Genomic DNA, 11,469 nt, shown 5'->3' with positions numbered 1-11,469 from the left:
TTTCGAGCAAAGAATATAAATCATGATTTGTAGATTGGAGGAGATTTCACGTGCGCCCTCTTCGGAACAGACCTCTCATGTTTGCTTTCATATTAAAGCTATACATTACCTTATTCCTTTTGGATTTCAGCTTTTAATGGCCTTATCACTAAGATATTCACAGAGCTCATCTGAACATTTATTGTGCATTATTTAATGAACAAATGTAAAAGTGAAGCACGAGTTTTTTATCATTGGCCTTTTAGTGAAATTGGGATCTACTTTCTACATGCTTTTGTTGGTGAAGACTCACCACATTGCAGTGCTTGTATACGCTGCTGATTTGCTCCAACTGTTTCAAAAATTATAACGAGAGCCAAGAGTCATACAGCTTTCATAGCACCAGAAGCCTGCACGTTTGGCTAAGTGTAAAAGGGTTGTGTGTGTAAAAAAATGTGCATTCGCTGGATTATAAAAGGAAATAAAGCAACACCTCATATATCCTAACTACATCTCAGGGACATCATGTCCTAGATGTAAAAGTTGTTTATATGTTTTCACATGTTATTTTTCAGGATCGTACTATTTCAATAGAAGATATTAGCGATTTATCTACTGACTCTGATACATGTTTAAATGAGGACATAGTTGTTCAAAAATACAACTTTGATCCAACTGCAAATGCTGATAAAATGTTAAAAATTAGTCCATGCATTTTGGAAACCAGGATTGGTAGCCCTACTGAGTCGGAAGAAGATCAAGAAGAGCTCAATACTATTGCATTTGCTGGGAAAAATACCAGTCAAGAGACTCAAGAAGGTATGTATAAATATATAATTACAGTTACAATAGTAATACAACTGTAATTTATAGTTTAATTACACATAATTCAACCACATGTGTCATCTTATAATCTTACTGCAGGATTATCCCAAATGATGTAAAACACAAATATAAATCATTTTTTTTAAGTTGCAGATCATACAGTTGACAATAGGGTTCAGAAAGCTCTGGAGAAGATGAAGAAATTGGACAAGATTTTATTACGGAAGCAGGAGAGAGAAAATGAAGTGAAGAGAGAAGGTAGAGAGCTTTTACAAACATTGTGGAAAGAACTGCAGGTAATTTTGCCTCATGCACAAATCATCTTTAGAGTTATTTGCGAAAGTTCAATTATAATAGAACTTTCGATTGATAATGATCAATCCTTCAATCGTCCCTATTATGTTTGACATTAAGGTAAATTATCTCTACGGATATCCTTAATTAGCCATTCTGGCCATGAACAGCCGATCATGTTTCTCTCAAAAAGGATCAGTAAAAGACAATTTCAGGTAAATAGTGTGTTAATGAGCTGTATTTAAAGGAATTGCACTTACTGGGGTGGTGTAAACAAAGTAAATTGCATTATGTTTAAACCTTATTTATTTTCTATTTTTTGTCAAATTTTTCAGTGCTTATTTCATTGTTAACTAGTTGTATTTCGTGGATGCTATGTGATTCACTTGTTGTGACTTCTTTGAATGCGGAACAGAATGGGGAGAATGTAAGTGTTGAAGAAGAAGAAAATACAAGGAAGTATTTAGCCTTGATCCCACCTACCAGCTGTGCATGGGATGGTAGGTCTTTAAGTAGTTTACTTCTATCAATGTATTTTCAATATTTGTAGTATTATATGCTATTTCAATTACCAATGTATGTATGTTGAATCTTGACTTAAAGCTTTCGTGACTGCAGGAATTCATATTCTTGGGTCTTTCGGTAAAGGCAGGTAGATAGGTTATTTTTGTTATTTTCTTTGAATCTATCTACGTGACTTTACCGAAAGACCCAAGAATATGTATGTTGAACTTACGCACTCTACGTAGCCAACTGTGCTAATTGGAGGTGCGGGGGAATGACAACAAACCAAGTCGGTGCTATATGTTTAAAAGGAAGAACAAATATGCATTCTGACCATCAAATTTTATTTGTTAGAGGTTACTTTATTTTTTATTATTGGAAGTAAATATACACATCACATAGTGTAAATGGTTTAATTATAAATAGTAACCCTAGTTGACGTGTTTGCTATTTGAAAACATGTGTACCCAATTTTTTCTGGATTGTGCAATTGGTGTCTTGTGATCAGACAATCAACTTGAATATCTCTCAAAGCATTGCGACTCTTCATGATAGAAAGTAGATATTACTAAGCTACCACTGAAATCCCTTAAAGTGGCCCATTTCACAACGGAGGGGCCATCACATTCCCACCAACTCTACGACTGAGAGTAAAGTCTTTAATTATCAGCCAAATTAATTTCAGAATCAAAATTGAATATGATAGTTTTTGGTGCAATCATTGGTGATCGGGCACATTCTCTCAACCCGCTTCACTTGATAACCTGGTATTCAAATACAATATTTAAGTAGTGTCAGCTCAGTGCTCTGACCTCTGAGCTACCTTGCAAGTTATATCCTTAATTATTTACATCTTATATGGTATTATAATTATTTACATGCAGTGCAGTAATGTATTATGTATTTACATTTTCCATATTTAGTAGTTTTTTGTTGTAATTTTTTTTTACCTATCTAAATCACTATAACCGAAAAGACCCAAAGAATATTAATTCCTGCAGTCACGAAAGCTGTAAGTCAACATTTTCCTTGTTTGCAGATGACAGCTTTGATGGGGCTCCAGTTACGCCACTTTTTCACACCCAAGTACCTTTTGAAGAAAATAATGAAACACCTACACGGCAGTGTGGGTCAAGTAAGCCGCACTAATATATGCATCAGCACGGTATTGAGAGATAATTAAATTTAAATATTTAAATTTAAATAATTTTATTATTGATTCCAGCTGCATTGAGCTGTTTACCATATCTTTCAACAGGATTAACAAAAAGCTCATCCAACAGAACCCAACGCCACAGTGCAGATGGCGCATCAATGCGTGGAATCTACAAAGAATGTAAATCAAAGACAAATCTTCAAGAAAGTGAACGCAATTTCATTCGAAAGAACATAGAGGTAATCTTGTCAGAGACCAATATCGTTAAATTTATTTAGTGTAAAATACATGATCTTGTTCAAGAGGTCATGATCGTTGTACGTTTAATCGTAATTAATTGTATAATTTGCAAAATTACCCCAATTTTTCAGATGGTGCGAGAAGTGGGAAACCCAATTCAAATAACGGAAGATGAAAAGAGCAGGCTTTTGCACCTTCCTACAGGACATTGATGAGTCAGAAGATTCACATGCTGATTCTGAGGACAAGGTAAGATGTTTCATTGACCTAATTAATTTTTTACAAACCATATGCCAATTTAAAAACTTAAACAACATAAAAGAATTACAGGAGAGACACAATTGGAAAACTCAGTTGAATATTATTACCTGGGGAGTTATTAAATGCAGTTTGATATAATAATGATGAAATTCATAAACTCAATTTGATATTGAAAGCAACACACCAACATGCGAGAATGCAGCTTTTAATGTGAACATTACTTTGATGTAGATCAAAAACATGGATACCGACAATGAAAATGGAAATATGTTGACAAGTGTGTGAAGAAGGATGCAAAGATGCACAATACGAATTACAATGAGATGGAAATAAGAACACATAGATCAGGGAACAAACAAAAAATCAAAGACATAATTTACGAGACCTGGGTTTTGGTAGAATACATCACTAGTGAAGATGGGCAATGGATGAGACTGGTCAAGAAATGGTAGTCAAAGTTTAGAATGTGCCCAAGTGCACAACCACCACAAATATTGACTAACAAGATTAGTTCCATGTGCAGGCATGAGATGGTTTGTGACAATACAGGACCGTGAGGATAGCGATAACGTGGGGAGCCCTTCATCCAGCAGTGGACAGGAATATAATGATGATGATAACATATTTTACCATGTAATATGGAAACAATTGTCTATATGCTAAATTGACAGTACATTAATTTCAAACGACTAAATAGTGTTTTTTGCAGGCACGAAAGCTTTAAGTCAAGACTAAATAGTGATAAAATTTATTTCACCCATTTAGATACGGTATATTACAATGGCATGTTAGAATGCTAAATTCGTTTTTTTATTGCTGCACTGAAATTAATCTTGACACTTCATGCATAGCTGTAGTATTTGGTGAATGTGTTAAATGTTACTGCCACATGTACACACTAGGTGGCACCAGAGGTATTGTATTTTTAACTCATTGGACGTGCCTTTGGATTCATAATAAATATTATACATATAAACGCCTAGGTATGAATAATACTGGTCGCGAAAGCCTACGTGTTAAACTGTGCCTTTGGATATTACAATTTTGTGCAGTTTAGAAAAACATTGATTTGACTCGCATATCAGTAATTTTTATACGCACAGTCGAGCAATACTTGATCTTTTATGATACGTTAAATCATTGACAACCTCCGTTATTGGTAATGCTAAACAGTTTAAATAGTATCTTACTGCAGATAACATATCCAGTTCAGACATTACCTCTGTCTATAAAAATGTCCTGCATAATATATTTATAGAAGCTTTGACTATCCAAATTACTCACATCATTTATTTGGCATTGTGTAATGTCATTTGAAACTGGAATGGTGTAATGTGTCCACATTTAAGTCTAAGAGTGTATTTGATATTTGGTTCAAACTTGGTTTATTTTAATATTTTTTATTTTTATGGATTATTTTAATGGTGGTTTATTTTAATGTTTTTTTTTAATGTTTTAAATCATTTAAAGTCTTACTTGGTATGATATTCTCCTCAAACGTTGAAAATAGTACTAAAACATAACTTCCAAAAAACATGTTGAATCTAAATCACAGCACTTTGTATATCGACTATTGAATGAAGCCCTTCTCACACCATGTCGGTCATGGTGATTGTTTGTGCATACTTCACCATGCTGGTCAGTGCAGATTAGTGAGTGGAGATACCCAGGGACAATTCAGATATTACTCATCAAAGATGTTAGCCATGGGCAGGAATACAACTCCTTTGACCTGGGTTCGTAGCATAGGGTTACAATCATTGCTCTATAAACAAATTGTGTTTTTTTGTTTTGCATATGAACTAACACAGCAAGCAGTGGAGTGTGCGGTAGTGATGGCTGGCGAGGGCTACGTGCCCGAGGTGAATGAGCAGCAACAGCTGGAGGAGATAGACAGCCGATTGCATTCCATCCTTCCTGCCGAGCAGTTCGCCCTCATCAGAAGCACACCTCACCTCGACTGCCACTCCTTTCAGCAGGTATCAAAGAGGAGTAACCACCCATGGGGAACCAGTCATGAACTGGTCACAAAAACAAAAGAACAATTTTGATGTTTGGTTTTTAAAAGCAGGTTGGGCTTAGAACTCTGCCGCTGAATGTTGCCTGCATCCACTGTAATTCAGTGTGAAAGGATCTAGAAGGACATGTCCACAATGGGAGTTATTAACAGTCTTGTAGATTGGTTGGAATTTGAAAATAAAAAATATAAATACAGTCAATTTTTCAGGTGTTTATAATTTTTTGTCATCGTATATAATGGGCCAAATTTATATTGTATTGTCTCTTTAGCCTGCTTTCGTCTGGTTGGCTATGATTAGACTTTTATATAAATCCCTAGCATAGTAAGCAGGTAGTCTCTGTATCTGTATATTTCAGCCAAGTCACTCTCATTTAGTTTTCTAAAATGTAATCACAATATTTGTCACCAAGAATAACTGTTAATCTATGGCCAAGGACTCTTACTCTCGATATTTTTCATTGGCAACTTTGAACTTCTCATTTAACAGGCATGGATGTTAAATGTTTATTACGTGAATTTTAGGAACATGTTTCTCTTTGTAGCATTAATATTTAGCAATTTAGTATTCCTTGCATTTAGCATAGACCCGACTGCACTGCTCTTGACATTACTTATGGAGATAATATCCGTTTTGTACACCAATATCATAAAACAGCATGCTGGTCTGAGGTCATGCGGCAATGTGGGTAATGCTTTAGGGTCCTTTGTGAGATCCCAAATACTATGAAGGCTTGCAGCACTGGTGGGACTGCATGACGCATTTGTCCAATGAGATGAAGTAGATATAATGTTAAATGTTTAATACGAATAGAATAAAAGAAAATACAGCATCACGACGTTTCGATCGCAACACAAGCGGTCGCCATCAGGCTGCTTGTGTTGCGATCGAAACGTCGTGATTTGTTTTATTTTATTTATAACTACGTGAATTTACCGAAAGAACCAAAGAGTATGGATTCCTGCAGTCACGAATGGAATATTTAGTAATCTGTTGAATTACTGGTTGTGACAAATACTTTAGCTTGTTTTTATTATGAGGTCTTGATATGTATTGAATTTTTAAAGCCTTTATATATATAAAAAAAATTATGGAGTAGTTTGGTGTACGTTATATCAAGCATAGCTTCAAATATAAATATACGATTTTTTTATAAATATAAAAACATGAATATGAACATACCATATTTTATATAAATGGAGCATACTGCAAGGTGTTCTATGTAATTTGAGCATAATTGTGAAATACATTACCATGTATTACCATGTATTTCACTGTTAAATGAATTGGTTTCAAATGTATGATTCACTAAAGTAGAATTCACTTTAAGACATACAATTCTGCCCAATAAATGAACCTCCAGTTCCTGATGAAGCTATAATTTCCTTTCAAGTCATATGTTGCATGATAACTTAGTGTGTTGACAAAAAAGGTCCAATCTCATTAACAGCACTATATGACACACCGAAAATAATAAACTTGCAGATCGGATGTAATTATACAAATATTTTGCGACCGTGACACACATATGGTGCTCAGATGTTATGCGGTAATTGTGTGATCCTGTTATGGCAATACAGTTTATTTCGGTTTTGAAGGAAAACTTCTGTTCCGTGCAAAATGTGTGGCTCATGAAAGCTGCCCTTGTGCGATAAGACCAAATACAAACAAATAAGTTAAACTTGGCAAGGCCTGGACAAACATAGATTTTACATTTTGGTTCTTTGAAAATACATTGGAATCTTTGTATCAAATGTGTTTCAAGTCATAGCAACACAGACATCCACTCTCCCACATGACAATGCTTGTATATTTGCGAGGCATGCAATGATTCTCACCCCTCACAATGTGATGAATTGTCACAATTTAGGGTTGCAATTTGATATTGACGGCAGGAGAGTTTATGGAAAATTATAGCAATATCACACTCGAATGTAACCTTACAAAAAATGGTCTTTTGGTAGTGTATTCATATTCATTTTAGCCTGCTGGCTGAAAATATTAAATATATATGACATTGAGATTTATTCATGATAGTATTAATATTCAAAATTGTTGTTATGGAAGTCCCATACATAAGTCATCATCATTATTTGGTGTTATTATTCAATTAAAGAGTTGTTTTTTGTCACATTGAGTTCATATCTATCTTTACATTTGCCTAAATAGAGCAATATAATTTGCATAAAACACAATAATGTATTCTTACGCAAAATAAGATGCGTGTATTATAAGAAAATAATGAATTGGAATAACTACCTTGATTGTTACATGCCTGTTAATAGCTCATCGTTTAAAATGTACTGAAATTCATTGTGTGCGCATCAGAAAATAGTAACGCTATGAAATTAAGTACAGGTTAATTTGTAGCCTAATTTCCTGTTGTAACGTAGACCATTCTGTTTGTCCCGTTGTGTAAGGCTGAATAGGATGTGTAGTCCCGTTGTTTTCATGTTTCAAACATCCAAGGATAAGCACAGTCTGTTGCTACGGAAGTCTCAACAGCAGCTAAACGTGGTGTGACCCCTGAGCCAATGCGTCGAGTGTAAGCTGTGCCTTTTTAGATTTGAAATCTTGTGTCGTGCTGGCCCATAGCTAGCCAGCTTGAAAATTAATTGCGTAGCTTTCATGCTCTTTATGCAAGAGTGCAGCATTTCCAACTGCACTCAAATTAAGCTTGTAGAATTTTATTTCATTTGATGAAATAGTTGTACATGTAGATTGTAATTTTGTGCTTCAGAATTTTAGGTTGAATGCAGTCTATTCTCTTGCAGTTATGAGTAGTTTCAAAACACTACCACAACAATATAGCTGCCACTACTATGAATGGTTGACTAAATTGTGTGAAACAGGCAGCTGAGAAAAAGTACACAAAATACCCACTACAGGCTTGTGGCATAACAGTGAAAGCAAAAGTTTTAAAATAAGCAATGCAAGTGTACATATTTAAATTATAAATGAATAAATAAGGAAATATGCATGAACAGAGTCGTTCTTTATGCACTGTGAGCTCCATTTAGCCGGTGTAAATGCCTGGTTAAAATACAGTCTTGTATCCACAAACATTGTGTAATGTCTTCTACAGCTGCTTCAGGTCTATCGTCAACATACACTCGATGTAAAGTTTTAAATGTCCAATATGTGAAATGTGTGTGGCTCAGCAGCAGAGCGGGTTGCTACAATCGGAAGGTTTCAAGTTCAAATCTTTATTAGGGGTTGATTCTGCCCATAATTCTTCCAGGGTTGATAAAAATGAGTACCAATTCGTAATGAAGTCAACAGTGCGTGTCCAATGGCTAATCTCACTCCTGTCACAGGAATGTGGAATTTCGACCTCAGGCTCAAGGCTGCAAACAGAATATGAGCACATACTCTTTGCTTGTTTGAGCAGGACATCACTTTGACTATAGCTCATTGCAGTCAACTGAAATTACTTGTCTCCGTAAGAGGGTAGCCATTTGATATGCACTGCAAAGCATGTTCTTTGGGTCTTTCGGTGAAGTCACCTAAATAGAACAATAAAATAATAAAAATAAAATAAATATTTTTTATTATTTTTTATTCCTGCAGTCACGAAAGCTTTAAGTCAAGACACTACAAAGCACTTTTTAAAAGTAATAAATCAGAAGTGAAATCTGACATATCATTGCCAGTTTCTAAAGTTGTATACTCTAACTGTAATTTGCATTTACTGGTAGCAAAGAATGCCACAATTTACTTATAATGCACCATTGGAGGACTCCAACATTTTCCATGTGAGAATGACCACCTGATGCCTGCATGCATTGAATGGGTAGATTCTCAAACTTGTCATCCTGCATACTTGATTTTTTTATCAAAATGTTGCACCTGTAGATATTTCGTGAGATTGAGTGAAGTGCAATCCAATCTACAGTAGATCTATACACAATTATATTGTATTACTTCCCAAACAATAATGTCAGGATTACAGTTTGAACTCGTTATATACAATAATATTCACTTTTATTTTCATGATTTCACATTTGAAACTTTTTATACATTTTCACATTCAACTAACACTTTTCATTTTGTTGTACCAATTGTAAAATTTACTTTGTTGTAGTTCTTGTAGTGTTATAGTTTAAATATTTACACTTTACAATAAAGATACGTATCTTTCCATAGTTAACCTTCTCTGAAACATCAATTGTCTCAGCATTGGTTAAGCCAAAAAGAACAAGAGATAGTGCTCTTGGGAAATATTGCAATCTGATCATTCATTTTCGATTTGTGGAATGGGTTTTTTTTGTGCAGACCATCAGCTTTGAAGCCAATGAACTTAAAACAAAGGTCAAAGCAACTGTAGTGGATTAGCCTGAGTGACGATGAGGCAGAACATATCTGTTTCAACTGATTGTTGACCCAACACCGTCTTTTATTTGTCAATGTTTAAATATACCCATTTATTATCCCTTGTCTTACAGTACTCATTGTTGGTCACCATGACAATGTTTGGTATTGTGTGCAGCAGCTGCAAACCAGCTGTCAAAGTGAAAACATCAGAATCTACAAATAGCTGACCCACAGGGCAACCGAAACAACCTCTTTGTGTCAAAGTTCGACTTGGGGCATGGTTGTCGAATGGACAGAAAGTGCAACTGCTCTGCTGCTCACAAGGCTGTAGGGGCTCAGATGCCAGGCTATGAAGAGGGCTGAAATTGGACAGGGAATCCCATTTAATTCCTTGCACCAGGTCCCATGCCAACCACTCTGAGTCTTTCCATCTGTGCAACTAAGTCACTCAAGATATGCCGTCTACAGATTTCAATGTACACAACAACAACTGCTTCAGAAACGAAAGGATATTGGGACATGTGTGTTGAACAGCAGCAATTTAGACGAAACAATACAAGCTTAATATTTGGTTTTACAGGCATTGATGCTTGGAACAGTCTGCCAAAGGGTGTGTTTTGTGCTCAATTAACTCCAGTGCGCTATGAATAAGTGCGGAAACACCTGTCCACTTATGCCATTTCGAAAAACTCCAATTATATTTGGCAATTGCCCAGATAACATATCCCAACTTGTGTATGGTACCAATGCCAATGAGTTATCTTGAAGTATTTTTCGTTGTATTGCTCCTCATACTGTATGTTTGTTAAATACAAAGCATCAATATTTTTCCGCGTTTTTCTCCACATTTTTGAAACTTGCAAAGTATATCAGTGACACTTTTATGAAGTTTATGAGATTTAGTTGACATCATACTTTTTGCATAATATATTGTACATAAATGTAGGCTTCGAATGATTCCTCCCAACAGATTTTTCCCACCATCGAGTCGATGAATTGTGTCGTGATTTGATAACTCACTTGTACTCTCATCTGTATTGTCAGTCTTGTATTTTTATCTTTATTTATTTTAGCCTCTGGCCCAATTAGCATAGAACTTCCATAGACCATAGATACTATATTTTGTATACACAGTTTGATGCATGCATTATAATAGTGCCTAATACAAAATCACCCAGAATGCGTTGTATCTCATCACGTGTTGGAAGATGAGCAGAGTTTAGCCTGGATAGTGGTTGGATGGGCAACTGAAATGCATAACCAGCATTATAGGCTACACACAATTTTGAGCTGCAGAGAGCAGTGTAGAAAAGTGTGTTGTGGACATGTACTTTTATGCTCCCATTTATTTTGCTCCCTGCTTTTATCAACCCACACTAACCAGCGTGGTGAAATATGGTCAAATATCCCCGATGACGAATATGATTGTAATCATGGACAGAGAATATTTGCAACATTTACAATTGAACAAATGCCTCATACAGTATTAAATGCACTTTGCACTATAAGTCCCACAAAAAAATGCGGGGTGGGTGTGGGTTGGTTAAAGTATATTGCACTTTGTAAATTAAACTTTGGTCTTTTTTAAGCCAAGATAGTTTTCTCAATCCTCTCTTTGGTCAAAAGGAGCCTGTGTTGAATGGAGACGCAGTTGGGGACGGCCCAGGAGAAAAGGCTCTCCAGGACTTCAGGGAAACACGTGAGCTCCAACAGCGCCTGCAGGAAATTGAGCTACAGTTGGAAAGACTACAGAATGCAGCAGCAGAGCCGGTACTGTACACGTGCACTTTGGATGTGAATGCTGAAGATATTTGCCCGAATTTGAAAAGATTTAAAGCTGTACAAAAATTATGTCTGCGGTTCTTTTACGCTTGAAAA

The 11,469-nt window shown here is 35.6% G+C and overlaps 1 protein-coding gene across 1 annotated transcript in view; it reads left to right on the top strand.

Moving 5' to 3' along the window:
• Positions 1 to 11,469, top strand: part of FSIP1 (fibrous sheath interacting protein 1) — a 37,837-nt gene that overhangs the window by 10,057 nt on the left and 16,311 nt on the right. The window contains 9 exon segments of the mRNA XM_061551140.1: positions 555 to 798; positions 952 to 1,100; positions 1,514 to 1,598; positions 2,642 to 2,737; positions 2,861 to 2,997; positions 3,130 to 3,195; positions 3,197 to 3,247; positions 5,071 to 5,238; positions 11,218 to 11,361. Coding sequence (XP_061407124.1) covers positions 555 to 798; positions 952 to 1,100; positions 1,514 to 1,598; positions 2,642 to 2,737; positions 2,861 to 2,997; positions 3,130 to 3,195; positions 3,197 to 3,247; positions 5,071 to 5,238; positions 11,218 to 11,361 — 1,140 coding nt within the window.

This window comes from Lethenteron reissneri, chromosome 14 (assembly GCF_015708825.2).
Source record: "Lethenteron reissneri isolate LAM-NWPU_2019-01 chromosome 14, ASM1570882v1, whole genome shotgun sequence".
Classification (NCBI taxonomy): domain Eukaryota; kingdom Metazoa; phylum Chordata; class Hyperoartia; order Petromyzontiformes; family Petromyzontidae; genus Lethenteron; species Lethenteron reissneri.
The sequence above is the reverse complement of the archived record's forward strand: the minus strand, read 5'-3'. Positions and strand labels throughout refer to the sequence as shown.